The sequence below is a fragment of the Hibiscus syriacus genome, unplaced genomic scaffold (assembly GCF_006381635.1).
Source record: "Hibiscus syriacus cultivar Baekdansim isolate YM2019G1 unplaced genomic scaffold, ASM638163v2 tig00110332_pilon, whole genome shotgun sequence".
In the NCBI taxonomy this organism is placed as follows: domain Eukaryota; kingdom Viridiplantae; phylum Streptophyta; class Magnoliopsida; order Malvales; family Malvaceae; genus Hibiscus; species Hibiscus syriacus.
In genome coordinates this window covers 3,257,036-3,280,218 of record NW_024062688.1, presented here as the reverse complement: position 1 = coordinate 3,280,218, position 23,183 = coordinate 3,257,036, and the positions used below count along the sequence as shown (strand labels likewise).

General features: G+C 33.3%; 2 protein-coding genes and 2 pseudogenes across 3 annotated transcripts; 2 read left to right on the top strand and 2 right to left on the bottom strand.

Moving 5' to 3' along the window:
- The first annotated feature begins 1,517 nt into the window (after positions 1-1,517).
- LOC120119422 (E3 ubiquitin-protein ligase AIRP2-like) lies at positions 1,518-5,327 on the top strand. 2 transcript variants are annotated; one of them, XM_039139231.1, is made up of 5 exons: positions 1,518-1,788; positions 2,863-3,013; positions 3,095-3,161; positions 3,259-3,493; positions 4,658-5,327. In XM_039139231.1, exons 1-5 carry the CDS (start codon positions 1,709-1,711, stop codon positions 4,866-4,868), a joined length of 744 nt encoding a protein of 247 aa, XP_038995162.1. In that variant the 5' UTR covers positions 1,518-1,708; the 3' UTR covers positions 4,869-5,327. The 2 variants fall into 2 exon arrangements, with proteins under 2 accessions (XP_038995162.1, XP_038995163.1); XM_039139232.1 differs by having other exon boundaries at positions 3,259-3,572; positions 4,658-4,751.
- A 1,300-nt stretch (positions 5,328-6,627) lies between these two features.
- On the bottom strand, positions 6,628-9,397 carry LOC120119855. Its single transcript, XM_039139658.1, has 5 exons — positions 9,263-9,397; positions 8,735-8,788; positions 8,462-8,565; positions 7,086-7,124; positions 6,628-6,993 (listed from the first exon to the last, which is right to left on the bottom strand). Exons 1-5 carry the CDS (start codon positions 9,336-9,338, stop codon positions 6,859-6,861), a joined length of 408 nt encoding a protein of 135 aa, XP_038995589.1. The 5' UTR covers positions 9,339-9,397; the 3' UTR covers positions 6,628-6,858.
- A 353-nt stretch (positions 9,398-9,750) lies between these two features.
- On the bottom strand, positions 9,751-11,404 carry LOC120119266 (annotated as a pseudogene).
- A 3,812-nt stretch (positions 11,405-15,216) lies between these two features.
- On the top strand, positions 15,217-23,183 carry LOC120119418 (annotated as a pseudogene).

Below are 23,183 nucleotides of genomic sequence, written 5' to 3'. Positions count from 1 at the left end.
GTTAATTAATCTTTAAAATTCATGATCAAATTAATTTTTTTGAAGTATAGGAACAAATTTATAAATTTTAATAAATTTTAGGATTGATTGTACTATTAAATATCAACAATTTTATAACTTAATTTTTTTTATTTCATGTGTTCATTCATAAATGAATGAATTTGGGGATTTGATGGTTAAAACATCTTAACCCCTAATTTAGAGTTTTAATGTGTTGTTTTTAAAAAAATAGTTCATCAAGCTCACGACAATGGGGGGTTTTCTTCAATTGATTAAGATGAACTAAAAGACATCACCCCCCCCAATATTTATCTTAACCATTTGGTATAGCAAATCCAATAACAAGGCTTAAAATATTAATATATACTTCATTCATCAGTTCAATTTATCACATTTCAGTCACAAGTTAATTCTATATCAAATTATAATTTAATTCAAAACTAATATATACTATTAGACATTTATTCACGGGCTTAAGATATTAATTTAACCATTAAGAAAAATATCTTTCGATCATCGAAAGTCAAATAGATTTTTGGATGTTACAAAATCAATTTAACATCTTCTGTCCTTGATGTTCTAAAAATAATAATAACTCAATATTATACACTTTTAATATTATAATAAATGGATAAATTAATATTAACACTTATTTGATGGAAGATAGAATTTACACAAATTTTCAAAATTTTAGAAATGAGATCAACTCCAATGCATAACATATATTCTTTTATGTTTCTATTTTACTCAACATATTCTTCCTTCATGTTTATTTTATTCCACGTGGCATAAAATAATATTATTTTAGAATTAATTAAAAAATGATGTTAGATTAAAAATAATTTTAAAGAGAAAATATGATACATGTAAAGTTGGGAATGGTGATTATGAGAACTCAATTCCTAAAAAGAAGAAAAACAAAAAGGTCCATAAATAATCCAACAGTGAAGCAGCCATACCTTCCGACTTTAGACCATTCTACTTTAATCCATATTAAATAAGTTTTTTTCCTTTATCAAAGTATTCCATTGGTTTTTGTACCAAAAAAAGTATTAAACTGGTTTTAGATAATATAATAATATGCATGATAAAAAATTAACACCATCGTACTAATATCATATCAATTCCATAATTTAAAAAAGCAAATAATTTATTCTCTTCTCATTTTCCTTAATTTAATAAGTAAAATATATAGTTAGTACCTCAATTATTACTTTAATTTTATTTAGTCACTTAGTTACTTTTTGCTTCAAAATCATGCTCTATTTAATTTTAGTTTATTTTTGTTACATGTCATTATTTTTTATCATTATAAAATAATATTACATCAAATAAAATATCACATAAAATAAAACGTTAATAATTTTATTAATTTTTAATGATGAATTACTAAATATTTAAATAATAAAAATATCAAAACGATGGTTAGAATACTAAATATAGTTTAATTTATTTTTTGAACGCTCAATGACAAAGGATTATCCACGTCTCCACTTTTATAATCACTCTTTCTCTCTCCCCTTCGCATTCAATATGAGAATAGAAAGCGAAGTGTCACCGCCACCCACCGAAAGAGAGAGAAAACTGAAACTTGTTCTTCGCCGACTGAGGGACTGACCCCAAAGACTTATCGCAAAAAAATTGTTTGGAGAAGGAAATTAGGGATTATTGATCGTAATTTGTGCTTTTTGGGGGTTGCTGGGGAGATATGTACATAGGTTCCATGAGAAAGTCTTTCAAGGACTCTCTTAAAGTGCTTGAAGCTGATATCCAACATGCCAATACTCTGTAAGTTTCCTTAATCATAATAAAAATCTAGTTTTGGGTTCTTGTTTTCGTTGATGCTTCTGTTTGAAATGAATGTTACTGTTCACAAAGCTTGAAGCTTTTTTCCCCTGAATTTTTGTTTAAAGAAATGGTTCTCTGATCCTGATTGCGAATCATATTTTACTTCTCCAGCAAAATGTTATCATTGTTTACATATAAAAAAATTCTTGCCATTTTGACTTTCTAATATTATCTTTTATTTTTTATTTTTTTAAAAAAACTTTAGCCCAAAGTTTTTCCTCTTCAGTTTCAACCTCCCATGTTTGATTCTTTGTTTTTTTTTCAGAAAAATATGGGTGTTAAACATTTTCCATAGTAGGTTGAATTTTACTTTCAGCCTATTTTGGTCAGCAATGCGTTTAATATTTTTTCTGTTTATAGTAGGTTGAGTCAGTTTCTTGCACTGACAGTTTTCCCCTTACACAGGCACTAGATATGGGGTATCTTAATTATGACTGCCATTTTTGTTTGTAAACATTTTTTCTTTGGAGATGTTAGAGCAAAGCTAGAGCTTTGAGGAATCTTTTCAAAGATTGCAAGTTTGCATGTGTTTTGTGGGGCATTTTTCGTTATCTTGATAAATCTATTCCATCAGATTTCACGTGACTAATGGGTTCCATTTGATTGTACTGTTGTCACTAATGTTCTTTTAATCTTTTTCATCACTATACTCATAGACGTACACATATGTTCTTTTCATCTTTTTCATCCCTATACTGATAGATGTACACATGATTTTATCTTAGGCCGAATTTTAAAAAATTTAGGAGCGAACTTATAACTACAAAGAAAATATCTAAATATAGGCTAATTTGGAATTTTCAGGGTCCAACTGCCCCCACCCGCTCTGCTCGGTCCATCCTTGCCTATACATGTAATATAGGCTAATTGTTTTGTATAAGTTGCAATTAGTTCTTTTGTATAAGTCTGTATAATTTCCTTTGTAGCTGTGGGTGTTGGTGTGTCAATATGGTTTTGACCCCATCTATATGTTCTCATTCTGCTTAAATGTTCTTTGTGTAATGGAAACTACAGGGCTTCGGATCTTCCGAGAGAGTATGATGGTGCATGCCTTCAAATGAGAATGTCGTACAGTCCAGCGGCGCACCTCTTCCTGTTTTTGGTACAGTGGACTGACTGTCACCTTGCCGGAGCATTGGGGCTGTTAAGGATACTGATTTACAAGGTTATATTTCATTACTTTGGGTTTAACTAATATCATAATGAGGGATGTTAGCTGATTTTGTCATTGTATCACATTTTTCAGGTTTATGTGGATGGAACTACCACCATGTCTACGCATGAAAGGAAAGCTAGCATAAGAGAATTCTATGGTATCTTCCTCGATCTGTGTTCTGGTTCACTTATAGAATGTAGTTCTTATTTTCTGGGTTATCCTAATGCTTCTGATTTCGTACGTACCATGTCCAGCTGTTATCTATCCCTCTTTACTGCAACTTCAGAGCGGTGTCACTGATACAGAAGATAAAAAACAGAAAGCAGTGCGAATGGAAAGGTACCGAAGAAGAGACGATGAAGATTACAGGCAGCTTAATAATGTTGATTTCGAAAGAGAAGAAGAATGTGGAATATGCATGGAGATTAACAGTAAAATTGTGTTGCCAAATTGCAACCATGCTATGTGCTTGAAGTGTTATCATGAGTGGTATTCTTCCTCTCGCCTGCCCTGTCTGCTTTACCATCTATCTTTTGCTTCATATACTTTCTATGATTTCTGATTTTCTGTTACATTTTCAGCTGTGCATAAATCCTTTAAAGTTCTGTTTTTACATTCCAAGAATCGTTAGTACTACAGTCCCGACTCCCCAGTAATATATATAGCATAGAAATTGGCCTCTCTAGGATATTGATAGGTTTGTTGTTTTGCGTTCATAACCTTGCTTGATGTGTTTTACGAATGGAACCCATGAAGTTATGGAGGATAAACGTATAGAATTTGCAAGTGACCGGTAGATGTGTTGCTTGAAATGCTATTTAAAGTATGATGATGTAATTGAATCTTTGGAATTTATCATTTAAAAAGCTTATGATGATGCAGCATTTAGAATGGTGATTATTATGTTCTCTTTACATCTATGTAAGATGGAACCATGCATGTTGTCCGGTTGGCCCCAGATGCTTTTTGAGTGTTCTTGCCTCTTGTGTCTTCTATCTAATTTCTTGACTTCAACATCATAATTGTTTTCAAACTTCAGATATAAACTTTATCTGTCCATCTAGGAATCATTGGGTTTTGAAACTGGTTATGTCATAACTTTAGTAAGGTGTCTCAGGTTAGGCAAATTGCTTTAACACATAAGTAAAACAACGAGACTGTTACCTCACTGTTTGTAGTTCAGCTGTAAAGGGATGCTGACTGGTCTGAGGTTTCTAAAGATGATTTTTTGTTCCACTTTAAACACGAGGGAGCATTGTTGAATCTAACATGGATAGTGTTCCGGAGTAAGAATCCAGTAAACGTTCTTGCTTAATTCTCAATTTTCTATATATACTTTCCTGATTGTTCAATACTTATTGATCGTCACCTTTTCTGGAAGGTTCGAAGTTCTGAACAACTGAAATGTATTATGGTCTGTAATAAGATATCGGATATCTTATTTGTAATAACTTTGCAATGGTGGGTGCTTTAAAATCATGATGGTGTATAAGCTATGTTGCTCCAACATTTCATTTTTCTTAAAGTATCTGTGTCCGATGCATAAAGTCCAAGTAACAGTGGAAAAGTGTTAGTTTACTGCTTCACTATTTCCCTTGGACGATAATAGATTGTTTTTTTACGATAATAACGATCTGTTACAATGAATTGCAGGCGAGCCAGGTCACAGTCTTGCCCCTTCTGCCGGGATAGCCTTAAGAGAGTTAATTCCGGGGATCTCTGGGTTTATACAGACAATAGGGACATAATTGACATGGCCACGGTGACGAGGGAGAATCTTAGAAGGCTTTTCATGTATATCGATAAGTTGCCACTGATTGTCCCTGATACCATTTTTGATACTTATGATTCCCATCTAAGGTGATATAAGTATATTCTGAATTATCTTCTCGGTGATCTGATTATAGACTTATCGTTTTCTCTTTGATTACATAAAAGACCGAATCACTCGGATTCGGTGAATTTAGATGAGCTAGTACTGTAGTGGTTTCTTCCCACTTCTCACCTGAAGAAAAAGCATGCCCCGAGTAATTATGGATCGGTGAAGTCAAGGTTAGTTTATTTGGTATATTTGTACATGATTGTATAGCCTAATGTTGGATGATTAAAGAAAAATAATTCCAAGTCCTTTTCTGTGGCATTGAATCCCTTGAAAATGGATGAACGATTAAACATGCTGCATGTTGTATGATTGTGTCAAAGACATAATCAGTTGTTTCTGTTACTGTGGTTTAAGCATGAACCTTGTCCCATGTTTATTCTCCCTTTGCTGTCTTTTACAGTTTACTTGTTTGAGGGATAAACGGTTCCGTCATCATATTTAGTGTAAATGTTACTTCTTTTCTTTTCCCTTGGTGGCACTTAAATCTTCATTGTACCAACGTTGAGTCGAATATAGGGAGTTCGATTTTCGCTTTTTAAGTGATGTTGAGTCGAATAGTAGGAAGTTCGATTTTTGTTTTTAAGTGATTTTGGGTTAGATGATGTGGATAACAAAAAACAATCTTGTGAAAGTTTTGTTCTCTGTTCTGGATGCAATTGAAGTTGAGACTCATAATGTTATTTGAGTGGTAGAATAATATAAGATTGTTTAGTGATACTGGGTACCGCCCCTATCTTTGATCATTAATGTCTCATGTCAATGTTGTTTAATACATCATATTTAGTGATACCAAGTATAGATATCATTTATAATATTTGATGGTTTGTGATATTAAATATAGAGTATAGATGTCAACGTTATGTGATGCCAACTATTATTATTGATTATTATACGATATTAGGTGATATTATATTATTTATTGTTAATAAAATGACTGTGTTAACAAGTTATAAATCAGTTAGTGATTGATGACATTTTCTAGTAATGCAACGTTGGTAAGTATGATATCTGTATATTGATGACATTGTGAGATGTGATACACCTTAGACTTAGGAAAGACGTTGAGCCTTGATAATTAACTATAGAATATATATGATATATTTAATGCTTCTGTGCTTATATATGGCTTGAAAGTTTTTATAATCCTCAAAAAAATATAATAGAATAGATGTGTACTATTGAATTTTTTAAACTCAACGTTCATATTGTTCATGTGCACATGTTACAAGTTTCATGGTTCATGATAGGACAAGATCATCATCGAAGGAGTCTCAATGAGATCATCCTAATATAGTAAATAATTGAGTGAAATAAAATATATTTAAGTCTAGTTTGTAAATATATTTGTATATCTGATTTTTTTTTAAATAAAAGAACTCTGATTTTTATATAAATTGTTTTAATCCAAGAAATCATATTTTATATTGTTTAAAATTTTCTAGGTAACTTTAAAAGTCGAACGTAACACTCACAAATCCATCGACAAATTCAAGTTCGTTTGGGTTGTTAGTTTTGATATATATATATGCGTAAATATTTAATTTAGTTTAAATATACATTTGATTTTGATTCAATTATACATTTAAAAAATAAATATTTCTTATTATGGTATTAGTTAAATATAATTACTTACTATACAATATGTGATAGAAAAACGACTGATTTCAAAAAGATTCAGAATATGAAATTTCCCAGACCATCAAATGTCAAAAAATCTTTTCCATGTGCCATGATTAACAGGACCGGGAACTTACATCGCCTTCCCGTACTAATTAGCAGAAATGTTTCTAAGGACAAATGTGGTGGCACCTGAAGAGGGGCAAACAACAGAAGAAAATAAAAATGTTTCTTCACCTAAACGGCCCCGGACTAGACTTTATCGATCAATAGTAGCATGTCAGCAACATGATGGATTTCTCCTAGCATGCTATTCAGCGAATAAAGATTATATCGGACTTTCATCTTTTCACCTCTATGCTGAAGTACTTGGTACATCTTCGGCACGTTCATCAGGAGTAGTGGATGGTGGCGGTTTCACCAACGGAGGAGGACTGTGTGGCAATGGTCTTGGTCTGACTTGTGCCACTATCTCTTTACATATTTCAAACTGCAATGCGTAAAGAAACATGAAATTGCGGATAAAACGTAGGTGAAGAAAGCAAATGATAAGCCCTTTAAATTTCGAGGTCTCAGACCAACCTTATAACCACATCCAGCTACACAAGCATTGAAGCATTCCTGTATGATAAAAAAAATCAACGATGAATTTAATAGTATAATATTTGACCAAAAGTATTGCTTATTTCACTGATTCGAATTACGAATTCCTATAATTTACACAATTGCACTGCACATACATCCTTATGCTTTGAATTACGATATGTTTGAACACATTCCGAGTCATATAGAGTATTGATGTTCTTCAAACAGCACTTCCGCCGTTAATTTCTTTGTAAGTGACATATTAGCAAGATATAATCAGGATAATAGAACAAACCAACCCTCAAGAAGCTTCCATGTGACTAAGGTGCTCACCTTTTCCGACATGAATTTACAAAAGCAAAAGCATATCCCATTTAATGGGTCTAGAAGCACGACAATTAGGGGGTCTAGCTTTACTAGCACAGAGACAGTACCTTGGGGTACTATTGGGTAAGTTATGTCGTTGTAATGGATTTTACTTCTTTTTTTTTACAATAATTTAAAGTATGTGTGTGTATCAGGTTTTGTTTGATTCATAGCAATCCCAAGAACATTCTGAACAGGGGTGAGCATTCAATCGAGTCTAGTAAAAAATTTCAAATTATTCGAGCCGACAAGTCTTATTTTAGAACTCAAAGTTGACTTGAAATTTTTTCGAGTCGAGTTTATAAAATTCGAGTTGAGTCGAGTCAAGTCGAATTTTCAAGTTTCTGTTTTAATTTAATTGTAAATAATATACTATTATGATATTATTTGATTTCAATTTAAATAGTTTTTATAACCATATACAATACATATATACTTCATATTGTTTTCACATGTGATATACATATATCATATAGATTCGAGGGGCTCGACTCAAACTTAAAAACCAATCCACTAATTACTAAAAGTTTTGAGTTATTAGAGTTACTATTCCAATTATTCGAGTTGTATTTTACAACTCGATTTGAACTTGAAATTTTTTCGAGTAAAGTTTATGAAATTACAACTCGAAGTCAACTCGAATCGAGTCAACTTGAAATTTTCTCACCTTTGATACACAAAAAGACTAGGTTCGTCGTGAGTCAACCTAACACTAAACAGCAACTGCAAACCAGTGTAAATAATCAACTCTAAATAACTGAAGTGAACACCGAACTCAAAAGTACTAAAAACTTCTCCTACAGTGCAGCACTAGATTTCTAACGAGAAGAGAAGTTGACTAAATTTGATATATAGCAGACTTTCATAGGTTCATTCTTTCAAAAATTAAAAACATAAAAAGCAGCTCATACCAAGTAAGCAGCAATTCTACCAAATCAGCCATGAAAAAATTCTAGGGTCATTACAGGTGAGAAAATGAGATAAAAAATGGGTATAAGATTAAGTACCTGAGAGTAATTGGTAGCTCCAGGGGAGCGATCCATGTAAGCACTCCATTTCTGGTCCTTCAACACAGGATCCTTATAGCATATCTCATCACATTCCGATAAACCTTAAACGCACATAATCGTAAAAAGAAAGATATAATCAGCTTTAAAAGATATACTGTTTCACCTGTGTATTATATAACACAAGGAACATCAAAACACTGATTAATCCAGATTCGAAGAACATACAGCAGTTTTTAAATAAAAAGCAACAATCGATACAAAACTGCTTACATTCTTCCCATGTCTCTCCATCCGCACTACACCCTTTTTTGCAGAACACTCTCCCTACAAGAACTTGAGATTGTTAGTAGCGTTCATAGTTTGCTGACATACAAATAGTTTTCTCAGCTAAATCAACCATTGCTCATAATTAAAAAATAGAGGGAAATTAAAATGAGGAAAATCCCAAATTCATCATGTAAACAACTAAACGAAATAATTCGAACACCTCGTTACACAATGCACAGTTTGTGGGAAATTGATAGCCAATTTATAATAGCTCACGCTATCATAAATCAACAACCAAAACTTGCAACAGACGTGGAGTATCCGTTCAAAAACATTTGGAGAAATCCCCCTCAATCCGTACAAATAAAGGAATATAACAGCAAGATCCACACAAAAACAACTAATTAAATGGAACCTTGATCTTTAAGGAAGAAGCTTCAAATGCAATCAAATATAAAGAACACACAGAATGCTAAGATCTATCAAATTATTAAAAAATTAGAAAGAATTTTAGGAAAATAGAAGTAATACAGGGAATCTGGGTGAGAGCAGCGTATTTGTGAGTGCATTGATTTCCACAAGGAGAAGCCCATTGCTCAGGTATCATTTTCTTCTTGCTTTCTCCAAAAGCGGCGTCGGAAACGGACCAAATTTGGAACTTTTGGTTTCTTTAAACCTTGGGGTTTGGAGGCACTCAAGACTACTTTGGTAATTTACCACAACGGTCATTCAACTATTATTACTTTTATTTTGGCCACCCAATAATTTTTTTCTACTTAGTTGCTGATATTATTCCGGTCACTAATTGTTAAATCATTGGAAGCATCCGAAAGTTGGCAGAAAAGCTTGGCTAAACTATCAGCCAAGCCCACGCACATGCATAAAGATAAATACCCACGATTGATCTAAGAGATGTGTTTTGTGTAACAAAACCTTGAACTGCCTTCTCCATGTTGAAATATCCTGCAACATTCGTATGGCCTGGCCTCCACACTACCTGATTCCACTATTACACGACCTCACCCATCATCGCAACTAGCTAGCCAAGCCCAAAGCTGGTGGCTGCCGCTTAACCAGTTTCCGATCATCCACTTGATGCCACAGTCGTGTTGCGGCTGCCAATGATAAATTCCGACAAACATCTCGAGTCAGTCTCTTGCTTCGTTACATTATCGTCTCACGTTCTACACTCTTAGGATCAAAGACAAACTTATTCAATTTCATCTAACAACGAAATGATGGTCCCGAATAACACATTCCAGTCAGCTTCAGCTGCTACACAGTACATGCCATTCAGCAAGTTTGTTTCCATCCAATTATTGCGTATCACAGTTTAAGAAACCTTCTAACTCATTCGGCACTACCAATCACGGATGGACCATGTGTGCGGTCGCATGCCCTAAACTTTTAAATTCTCTTATATTTTAGATTTTTTTATATTTTCTATTAATTATCTAATTTCGTATCTTTTACAATTTTATAACTACACGGCCCTAAACTTTTTAATATAACTTTTTAAGTTTGCACTTTCTGCATTAATCTATCGATAGTTGATGAGATTGAGATGTAATGTTATCATATTTTTTAAATTAGTCTATAGTGTTACCAATGCAGTTAAAAAATGTTTACACATGACATTTATCATCATGTATTGTGCGGCACTTCTAATAAAAGAATGTATACTTTACGGATCAAAACCATACATTAAACCATATAATTTTTTCTCAAATATTTAACAATATTATGGAAATTAAAATTTATAAAATATAAAAAATCTGGATTTTAATGGCTTCTTAACAGCCATGGGGAGAATCTCTCTTTGAGCAGTAGTAGCAACCTTCTCTGCCTTCTTAACAGCTGCTTTTAATGGCTTCCCATCAGTTATGATTTCTGGTTTTTCAATTCCTTGTATATCCGTTATTCACAACTTAGTCAGTTCCTAAAAATATGACAACAATCAAGAAGTACTGTTACAAAGTCAGGTCAAACAAACTAAAATTGTTTAGATAAATGGTCCTTGACAAACCTGGCGATGTCCTTTGGTTCGGCGGTAATTCTTCCTTCTCTTTTTCTTAAAAATAATCACCTTAGCATCAATGCCTTACAGAAGAAAATAAGGATATATAAAAATTTAGGGGAACAACCTAAAGAGTCGATAATGATAAACAACAAATGCATGCTCTAGCAGTCATTGTTTGTAGCATGTTTTCATTTAATGTTCACTGTTTATAAAAACAAATGATCCATGAAGTATAATGGAACTGTGGAAATGTGGTACGATTTCATCGCTTGCTTAACCCCGTTGCTTAAAACGGGGAAGATGTCTTTCTTGGGATAAGGGTAGCTTTTCTTTTGCAATTTAGGTAATATTATGTCACTAAAAATGCAATATGCACTTCAGAATGAAAAAAATATCAGAGTGGAGCTTACATGCTACTCAACAAGAGCATGAACAGCTGCATCTGGGAGTATAGGCCTTCCAATAATTGTTTGTGTAGGTGAGCCCAGCAAAAGAACCTTGTTCAATGTCAGCTGCAATGTACAGCCATAGAAGTATGAGGGTTCAACTAAATATAGAAAAAAAAAGGAGCAAAAAACATGGATAAGTGCAAAAGGAAAAGGAAGGCGCCTCCATAGGCTTTTTGTTCTGCGCCCACATGCGCATAGCTCCATACGCGCGCTTTTTAAAACTAAGTGCAAAATAAGTTGGAACCATAGAAAACGGAGGTTATATAAAACCTCCAGTTACCAACTTTTCCTATAGGCGTTAGAGTCTAATTAGATCCTAGGTTTTATATAAGAGTTTTCTATTAAGCCATGGTTGGATGAGGAATTGACTGCAATATAACATGCAATTGAAGGATTGCTGAAGAATTGTCGTGTGCAGTTTATGCTTGGCTGTGATCATCTGGAAGCTAACAAAAGCCAGTTTGACATACTGCAAGATGGTCTTGCTGATAAATCTGGTTTTGATGAGGATGAATACTCCTTTCATGATGCAGGACCCACAAATTGTGCAGTACGAGGTAGATTACAGGAGAGATTGATGCACAACCATAAATTAAACAAGTCTGAAATTAATATTAAGTTGTTGATTTATTTGGGAAGATGAATGTGGAAGAGCAAGAGTATGATCTATTAGATCCTATTTATGATGAATGTCCGGAAGAAAGCAAAGAAATTGATGTGGTTTAGGGAGAAATGCAGCAGTAAATCAGCACAAGTATGACTTAAAAGGGAGTGAAAGAAGTTGGAACCCTAGAAAACATAGGGTTATGTGAAACCTCTAGCTTCTTTATTTCAGTTCAAAGGCTTGTAAAGCTTACAACTTCTTTATACTAAAACTTTTCTTTTAAGGCTTTCTTGCAAACAAAGTTTTATTCTCAAAACTCAGAATAACTGAATTAATCCAACGAAATTGGCTGTGTGATGTAGGGGTAAGCAAAACTCGACTCCAACTCGAAAAATTCTCATTTTTCAAGTCAACGTTAAAAATTTCAACACAATTGACTTGTAATTTTATAAACTCGATTAGACTCTGAGAAATTTTTTAACTTATGTTAATTTTTAAAATAGAACCCCTAGGAATTAAACTTATATTTTTAAATTTTTCTCTTTTGTCGTGAAGAGAATAAATCAGTGTTGGGAGCAGAATTCTCTCTAAGCATTTTGGGTTCGTCATTGACAAATTTAACGAGTTCACTTTTAATCTTTCTATGAATTTTGAATCTGAACATGAATTCAAATAGCGATTGTTATATTACAGAAAATCCAGGTGTGAAGTGAAATCATTAATATGGGTAAACTACGCAAATGATCACTAATGTTTAATTAAGTATTTGTTTTCATCATTGATATTTTAAAAGTCACTAACGTCATCGTTTGTTACAAATTGATCGCTCGATGTTAACGGTTGTTATTGTGGGTGACATAAAACTAACATGACCTGTTAAATTTGACACCGTTTTGTCTACAATCTCTTATTCTTTTGTTTTCTCCTTTCCTTATTTGATTCTTCGTTTTTCTCATTCAAGATTCCTTCTTTCACTCTCTCTGTCCCTTTGACTCACTTTTTTCAAGTTTTCTTTCTCTTGGTTTCATCTGTATTCAGTTCCTCTTCAAATTTTCAGACAGTTTCAAACTTTTGATGTTGATGAAAGAAGAAAACATGGGTGGTCTTAACATGGTGGAAGTGATATCAAGGTTGTTTGTTGGGTTCTCATCTTCAATGCCATCATTTAGAGGTTTCCAATCGGTTGAACCAATGTCCCCTGCTTCTACCTCCCTTGGCTCTGAACCGTCAATAGTTTGATCTACTGATCCATTTTCTGGTTTGGTTATTTGTGTAACCGACTTATCTAAAGGTTGACAATTTTGTATCTAATCGAAACAAATTTTCCCTTAAGCTCCTTTTGTTTGATCATTTTGGTACTATTTACTTGAACTTTGATTGAACAAAACTTGGACTTGCTATTATAAATGTTAATTTTCTTTGTTCTTTCTTCATGAAATTCATGTTTTTCGGAAGCGATAAACTCCATATATCACTGCGAGGGTAGTCAATAACTCATTGTTTTAGTTATGTTCAACTTGTCCTTTGACGTTGGTTTGGATCCTTTATATATATAAAAAAAGCCTTTCATTTCAAGAAGGGTTTAATACAATCCAAATCTAATTCTTTTAATTTTAAAAAACTCGATCTAATATATAAAATAAGCCGAATAGTCGAAAATATAGCTAGAAAGGTTATTTCAATAGGTGTCTTGGTAATAAAAAAAAAATCCACATTTCCATTTTGAAACTATTCTTTTTCTTTGTTCTTTGTTATATTGAAAGAATAGATTTAAAAAAACATTCACCTTGAAAGAAATTTCACAAGTCAATTAACTAGAGGCATGTCAAATTAGTAATTCAGCATCACTGTCTTAACTCCCAAGATATTATCAAGTTAGAAACAATCTCATTGACCATCTTGCTTATATTCTCAACATTACTATCTTCTTTATTAAGTAATTTATTCAAGTAAGAAACAAAAAAAAATGTTATTTTTATATTTATTTATGAGTTAATTGCATCATATTTCCCCAAACTATAACTCTCATTTTAAATTGGTCCTTAAACTTTTGAAATTCCAGTTTCATCCTAAAACTATGACTCATTCTAAATTATTCCTTAAAATTTTGAACGTTCTAATTTCATCCTTAAACTTTGACCCTCTTTCTAAATTAGTCCCCAAACTTTTGAATATTCTAATTTTATCCCAAAATTCATTCAAATACGTAATAAGTTTCAACCATAATTTAACCTAGTTTTTTTCAAACATATAATAATATAACTTGGCCTAACAATTTTATTGCCAAGAGATGTTATTAGTATACATGTATAGTTTAGGATGAAATTGGAATCTTCAAAAAATTTGGACCAATTTAGAATGAGCATCATAGTTTGAGGATAAAATTAAAAGATTTAAAGTTTTAGGGAGCAATAAACACTGAAATCACTTTATTCGTTTATTTTTTATATTTATTTTAACGTTTATATTCAAAACTTAATAGTATTATTACCAATTATATCATGTCGTGTGTTTAAAGTACCAATAAAATAATCTGGTTTCACCTTTGTACAAATAAGTTGATCTGGCTTGTCTGGATCAATCAAGCAATTCTTTCTGGTAAATTCACCCGATATCACTTAATTATAAATTTAATAATAAATATGTCAATTTTCAAAGTTTACAAATAAAGTATTCAATTAAAATATTATATAAATATCATTTTTGACGTTAAAATTAAGATTAACGTTTAAAGTGTCCTGATATAATACTATTTTTATTCCTTAAAATTTATTTATTTTATCATAATTCAATAGTTTAACCTTCTATATTTAGAAAAAAAATCAATTTAATGTTTTTTTTGTGATGCCGTCAAACCATGCCAGCTATCCGACCAAAGTTAGATAACTATATTTTGTCATAAAACAAAAATAAGATACTATTAAATTATTATTATATCAAATAAATAATACAGATATAATATAATATTTAAAAAATAATAATTTAGAAGAACAAAGATTAAAACAATAGAATTTGTAAATATAAAAGGTCTAATTTATTTAAGTATTTCTAATTAGGATTAAATTGATGATTGCATTTTTTAAGGACTGAAACTATTCTTATATTAGGCTAACATTGCTATTTTATCTAATATCTAACTACAAAGTGATCTTTTGTAATTAAGTGACCAGTTTGTAAATTTTTTAAAAAGTGACTGTTTGGTATTAAACCTATAATTAAGGGACGTTAGATGTAGTTTTCCCTTGTTTCAAGCCATATGTTCCAGTTATATTTGTACCCCGCGCGAGACCCAATTTCTCCTTTATAATTTTTTCCGTGGCATTTAAAATCCTTCATTTCGATCGTACTTTTTCATTTCTTCTTTTTATCTCTACCAATAAACTCTAATTCTTCAACGGATCTTAAACGAGAAAAGCAAACGAAAGTAATGGCGGGCCGGTTCGAATCGCAATCCTCTACGGTTGCACAAATGGTTGTCACCAGCACACCGTCTACAGATCTCGCCTTGACTAATCTTGCATATTGCTCGCCCTCCGATCTTCAAAGCTTCGCCGTCCCTGGCTCCAGACTCTTCCTTGCTAACATCGGCGATACATTCGTTCTTTCTGTCTCATATCCTTTTTTGATCTTTTTTTTTTTTTGCTTTATTTGCAGTTTTAACCGCATTTTTACACGATTCTTTGTCGAATTGTTCATATATTATTGATTGACTAGGATAATTTATACTGCAATTTTTTTTTGCTATGCACATTTTCATGAAATTATGGAATGTAGATTCATAAAGTTAGTTAATGTTTATTGTATTTGATGATTTTAGGAGATGCAAATTTGTTAATTGTTTCAGTTTATTAGATTATGAATTTCTTAATAAATTGTTTCCCCCTTTATTACTAAAAGAAATCGAATATTAGTACCTGTAATCTTATTTTTTTAGTTTTAATTGTTGTTGTTCTTTGTATTTGAACTGCGAATTTTTTTTCCTATGAAATTTTTTGGTTTTAACCTTTTGGCCTAACCTTAACCCATTAATACTTCTCATGAAAGCATACGAAATGGATATATTGCCCTCAATGTTATCCATCGCCGGCTTGCTAAAGTTTCTAATGGTGACAATGTCTCAGTGAGCAGGTTAGTTAACCTAAGCTTTCGAAATTTGATGTACAAACAATATCTTGTCACTAATTGTTTTTCCCCTCAACATGCAGATTTATTCCTCCTCAAGATTCTAACCTTGCTTTACTTAGGGTTGAGTTGGAATTTGTGAAGAAAGGTACTAAAAATGAGCAGGTAGATATTAATGCAGTATATGATATGTTTGTTGTCTAAGATGATAATATGTCTCTTGTATGGATGGCGCTAGGTTTTAATGCTGCTTATTATTTTTGTAGGTGGATGCTGTTCTTCTGGCTAATCAGCTTAGAAAGAGATTTATCAATCAGGTATGGCTATGTGCCATTTGCCTGTCTTAAATGCTTGATTTAATCTTGTGGTTGCTTTGTTGTCTATATTTTTGGCTTGGATTGGCTAAAATTATTTATCTTTTCCTTAATTTTCTGTTTTAGAACAAAAAGATTGTTGGAGATTTCTTTTTCAAATGCATATGTCAGTTCTTTTTTCTTCTCTTACGGTGTTATCAATTCTTTCTTGGAAAATAATTTGCTTGATGACATTACTCATCTGATTTTTGTCATATGTCAGGTAAAAGGTTTGTTTGCTACTTCCTCTCTTTCATCATGCAGGCACATGTGTATAATAGATTCTTTCTGTCTATTGACGAACGATTGAATGACTTGTTTTGAAGTCATGGAATACTGTTTCTTTTTTACAGGTTATGACTGTGGGGCAAAAAATAACATTTGAGTATCATGGTAATAACTATATTTTCACAATCAGTGAAGCTCAGCTGGTGGGGCAAGAAACATCTGGTGCTCCTGAAAGGGGGATGATTTCTGATGATACCTACTTTATCTTTGACGCTCAAAATTCAAGCGGGATAAAGGTTATATATTAATTTGTTATTAGTTTTTTTTTTAATTTCTTCTTAATAGCATATTTGACCTGTGGATGTCACTGTCATTCAGAGAGATAAGATTTCTATTACATTTACATTTCAAAATTGTAATTTAATGCTCTGATTCTTTATTTTCTTTAAAGTACTTATATATAACACTTTTGTTCAACACATTTGGGTATAGGCATGAGGGTATGATCCTCTAAACATATGAACAAACATAGAAAAGATTGAGCATGCCCATGTCAAACACATACTTGTGTCCAAAACTCACCCCGTTTTCAAGTTACCTAGATTTTATCAACTTGATTTGACTAGCTTTAGTGGCTCACTGAATTATGTTTTGCGATGCAGGTTGTCAATCAACGTGAAGCTGCTAGTAGTAATATATTTAAGCACAAGGAGTTTAATCTACAATCACTTGGTATTGGTGGTTTAGGTGCAGAGTTTGCTGATATATTTAGAAGAGCTTTTGCCTCTCGTGTCTTTCCTCCTCACGTGACTAGCAAGTAAGATAACTTTTTCTTCTAAGCATACTATTTAATATTTATATATAACAATCTATTTATTTGTTCTGACGAGAATGCTTGAGGTTCCAGGTTGGGGATTAAGCATGTTAAAGGCATGCTACTTTATGGACCTCCTGGTACTGGAAAAACTCTCATGGCTCGTCAAATTGGAAAGATGCTGAATGGAAAGGAACCTAAGGTTTGGAGTTTGCCACCATTTTAGTTAACATGATTTTATCATTTTGAGCCCAGCATTCTTTGATCATAATTCTGATTATTCATGGTTCAGTTGGAATGAAATTGATGCATTTCTCTATGCTTCATCTCAATATGTATGACCTTGAATTACTTGTAATAGGTTTCCTGTAGATAATTAGAGACATTATTTTTTAAGATGTGTATCCCATGCTTGTCTAGTGTCAATAGCGTTTTGGATTGATGCTTAAGGATACAATGTTGATTGAACTTTTAGCACACGTGCGAACTGTGTCCTTCACCATGCTTGCATGTTGTTGTTCATCATGTAGTTTCTGCCTTCTACATGATTCTGTTGCTTTTTTTTTACGTGAGTGTGTAACTTCTTCCGTTTAGAAAAGTCTGCTTTATAGTGCCTTCTTGCCTTATTTTGAATCTGCTTACTTACCTTCATGTTTCAGGGAGCTGCATTTGACTTGATTAACTACTATGTTTGCCTATATTGTGAATATTACTTGATACAGTAATTGACATAATTTCTGTAATTTACTTGCTGTATCTACTTAGATTGTTAATGGGCCTGAAGTCCTGAGCAAATTTGTTGGTGAAACTGAGAAGAACGTTAGAGACCTATTCGCAGATGCTGAGAATGACCAAAGGACTCGCGGTAAGAGATATGTGCTTGCTGGTTTTTATTTTTTGGGCTACACTTTTAATTTTATAGTGAAACATCATCTCTTTTGACTTTTCAGGTGATGACAGTGATTTGCATGTCATAATTTTTGATGAGATTGATGCCATTTGTAAGGTACAAGACTGCTGTATATTACATCTAAGCCTCCCCTAGACCAATAGTAATTTTACTTAATTTTATGTGATGTTTCTAATTTCCTCCATGTCATAACTTTCCGTATGCAGTGTGGATAATAAAATTGTGGCAAAGAGTTGGATATTATTTAAGTCCTACATCACTCTTTGATGTAGATCGAGTATGCTTCCATATTTATATGCATGTTGTTAGATGCTAACAAAACCTGGGGAATCTTCATAAAAAAAGTTATTTCTAGTTAAATACCAGATTATTTCTTAACACATGAAGGAATATTTTATGTGGCCGCATGATATACCCTTTGGATGTGTGCCAAATCATTGAAAGATCCAATGTTATTGAGGATCCAGACAGTTGATGTAAGGTTATTTAGTTGTATTGTTGAACTTTCTTCATGTTATAATTTGTGACTGTTTTGATTTTTCAGTCAAGAGGCTCAACTAGAGATGGTACTGGAGTTCATGACAGCATTGTGAACCAGCTTCTTACCAAGGTCGCTGATTAGTTCTACAATACCTGTGTCTTAACAATCAGTATTGTTTGTCTCATGCACTTTTCTTGGGTTCTCGCGGCCGACATGTCTTAATAATATGAATATTTTAACTAAGGGTTCATTTACTTTCAGATTGATGGTGTGGAGTCTCTAAACAATGTTTTGCTTATTGGAATGACCAACAGAAGGATTTACTTGATGAGGCCCTTCTGAGGTTGCTCCTTCCCTCCTCCATTACTTCCTTCCTTCCTTCCTCTCTCTCTCTCTCCTATACGCATACACACACCAGGCAAACTGATTTATTTGCCTACTTCTTTGTCACATTAGTTCACCTGCTACAGTAAGAAGCTTGATTAACAACCATTAACTAGAAACAAAATTTTGATGCATTTTATTGTTGTGGATTGTGGACTTTAAAATCTCCAAATTTGTGCTAAAGTTACAGCAAAATCTTGGTTTTTATAGAGAATTTGATGGCCTATGATTAAGAGTTGCACTTAGGATCTGGAATAAACGTGCAATAAGTTGTCAGCATGTTGAGCTATAGAACATTTATTTGTACTTTTGTGAGCTTCGTGGGGTTTTCACTTTGTTGATGAATGATTAGTTTGATTACTGTATGAAATGTCTTGATCTTAGTTACATATTTGAATTCTTTTCTTCTGCAGGCCAGGGCGTTTGGAGGTTCAAATTGAGATAAGTCTTCCGGATGAAAATGGTCGTTTTCAGATTCTTCAGATCCACACAAACAAGATGAAAGAGAACTCTTTTCTTGCACCTGATGTTAACCTTCAAGAACTTGGTATGTTTATTAGTAAGATTCTGGGATTTATGTTCTTTTCTACTGTGAAATTGTTAGCTATTAAAGTAAAAGTGTAGTTTATTTATTCCACTCTCCATCTGCTCCGAAAGATGAACTGGCTGACAGATGATGATGATTGTATTTAAAGTTGTCTTTTCCTTTTATTTAGTTTTGTTCTCAATACTGTGAGATATTCTCCATTTCTCCAGGGTCCTCTGGATGATTAAACTTGGTAGTACAATCTTTTTCATTAATATCTTCTTAATGTACCTGCCTTTGCACGTTGTTTTTCAAAAGCATATTCACATTGTGTTGACAATGACCTTGAGCTGTATCCAGCATTTGGGAAGGCCTTACAAGTTTCTAGTTACTTCTTTTGTTTTCAGCTGCTCGTACAAAGAATTATAGTGGAGCAGAGCTTGAAGGTGTTGTGAAAAGTGCAGTGTCTTTTGCTTTGAATAGACAAGTAAGTATGGACGATCTTACCAAGCCAGTGGATGAAGAGAACATTAAAGTTACAATGGAAGATTTTCTCAATGCACTCCATGAAATTGTTCCTGCATTTGGAGCGTCAACTGATGACCTTGAAAGATGCAGGTCATTTTCTTGGGTTCAAATTAGTACATTTTTCAGTTCTTTGATTACAATATGTTGATTCCATTCTGCTAAAATTCTCATCATTCTTATGTTCTAGTTGTAGGTTAATTGGTCAATGTTTCTTCATGTCCTAAATTTTTGTAGTTTTTAATAATTTTAGAACACTGCCTAAACAAAAATGCAAGCTGTGAGCATCAATGTAATTTCCTAGGTTCTGCATTCAGCCATCTGTTAGTTTTTTGTTGCATCCTAGTTCTATTTTCTTAGTTGCCTTGGTTAAAGATAATTGTTTTTGGGTTGGCTTTGGAAAATATGAATGTTTATCTTAAACCTTGAGTTGGCTTTTGGGAACTTAAAAGTCCTGTTTTAAAATGTTATCCTGCATAATGACTTGTATCTTTTGTTTGAGTAACTTTGCCTGAATTATTTCTCATTTTAGACTTAATGGCATGGTGGATTGTGGTGATCGGCATAAGCATATTTATCAGAGAGCCATGCTACTGGTAGAGCAGGTCAAAGTAAGCAAAGGAAGCCCTCTTGTTACTTGTCTTCTAGAAGGGTCAAGTGGGAGGTAGGTAGCAGGAATTACTTTTTTTTTTTTTTGACAATCTTTTAGCTCAACTGTAATTGAACCTAAGTTGAATTGTACAGTGGCAAAACAGCATTGGCAGCTACTGTTGGCATTGACAGTGATTTTCCATATGTCAAGATAGTAAGCTCGTGACCTGTTGCATGTATGGATGTATTGCAACCTTCCATTTGCTGTTAAGATTTTTGTTTTTATTATTTATAGGTCTCAGCTGAAACGATGATTGGCCTTCATGAGAGTACAAAATGTGCTCATATTGTCAAGGTTTGTAGTGCCAATATCCTGAAATCTGGACGATGTCAATACTTTTATCTGAACAAATCACTGGTGTAAACTGGAACATTGCTTTTGTCTAAGCTCTTTACATATGCAAGATATTCTGATTTTCATTTGAAAATTGATGGCTACAAATATTTGTGCATCATACATCAAACTAGGATAATTTACATCAGAAAAATGTCGGAAACTTTTGAATTTGGTGTACTTTGGCAGGTATTTGAGGATGCATACAAGTCACCCTTGAGCATCATCATCCTTGATGACATCGAAAGGTAGGGAAATGAGAAACTTATGCTAAATGTGCCATGTTGAAAGCAATAATGGGTTAACTATTGTTGCAGGCTACTGGAGTATGTTGCTATTGGCCCCCGTTTTTCAAATTTAATTTCTCAGACATTGTTGGTCCTCCTCAAACGTCTTCCTCCTAAGGTTTCTCTTTGGTCCTTTATCTCTCTGTATTTTGTTGTGATCAAATACTCCAAAATCCAAATATTTATTTGGGATATATATATATATATATTCCATTTTATTTTAATTAAAAAAAAAAGAATTGGACCAGGAGAATAATATCCACTCTCTCAATTAATAAGTCTCATGCTGCTTTCTAGTTAAACATTGTAAAAGATGCAATTTGGTTCATATGTTAACGAAAGAAGATTCCGAACAAGTAAATTGAGAATCTTGTTTTAATCTGAATTAAGTTTATTGTTGTTTAGATGTGTAAATCCTTCTTTCTTATTTTTTTTCAGGGTAAAAAACTTCTGGTGTTTGGGACAACTAGTGAGGTGAACTTCTTAGATTCAGTTGGCTTGTGTGATGCTTTCTCTGTCACGTACCATCTTCCTACATTGAAGACAGCTGATGCAAAGAAGGTAATAATGTTTCCCTCTTTTCTTCTTTTAAGTCATTTAGGTGTATGGTATTTTGTTTTGCTTTCCTTGGTTTGTTGGTGTGCATTTGCTTCGGGTAATGCTGACTCCTTATACAAAGTTAATTGGTGAGTTAAATGTATATAATCTGCTTTTCTGCCCCAGGTTTTGGAACAACTGAACGTATTTGCTGAAGAAGATGTCCCTGCAGCTGCAGAAGCCATGAATGATGTGAGTTTAAACAAAGCTACTTTGCTCTTACCTGTTTATGGCATTTTCCAGATTGCATTATCCCGTCCTCCCTTGAATGTCGTCTCGGGTTTTACCTTTATTAAGCAAGCATGATTTATCTGTCTAGTGGGTGTTCGTTTTGCATATTTACTCGAGTGAATTGCCTAGGTGTCTGTTTTAAACAGTCTGCCTCATTTTGATTCATAGGCACATCGTTCCATGTACTCTCCTCTTCATGTGTATTAGCATACATCTGAATGTCTCTTTGTGCATGTCTGCATGTTCGAAGTGTTTGTGGAGTGGGATGAGTATTGAGATAAGGGGACGATGTGGGTGAATGAATTAATGTGTGGAACGATCTATCGAGTGTCAAGTTGTGATTATTTCTACATCTTTGAGCTTTTGATGAATCTCCATTATGAATTTCCTCGATGCCTTCCGTATTGATGTTTGATCGTGCTTCCAACATTCGACCTAAGCTAGTTCTCATTCTTCCCTCGCAGATATCTTGGTCTAGGCAATGTTTTGAGCTATAAAATGTACTCAAGAAAGCAACAGAAATTTGCTATTATCGTACTAACTGTTACCTGTTTTCTCCTTTTTTTTTAGATGCCTATCAAAAAGCTTTATATGTTGATTGAAATGGCTGCTCAAGGAGAGCAAGGTGGAGCTGCAGAGGCAATCTTCTCTGGCAAGGAAAAGATTAAGATTTCTCACTTTTACGATTGCCTCCAGGACGTCATCCGGTTCTAATTCACACGTTTTGCCCATTTCTAATTTCCGGTCGATTTCTCGTACACTCGTATTAGATCTTCACTTTGGCGTTTGGTTTCTCCATTCCTCTTCAGTCAGTTCCATTTTGTTGTTTGATGATTTTGAGACATTGGTCGAAGGTGATGGGAGATTTTATGATGTTTGGAAACTCTTACTCGGAGCCTTGTTTGCAGTTCCATTTCAGCTATCGGTATTTTTTTT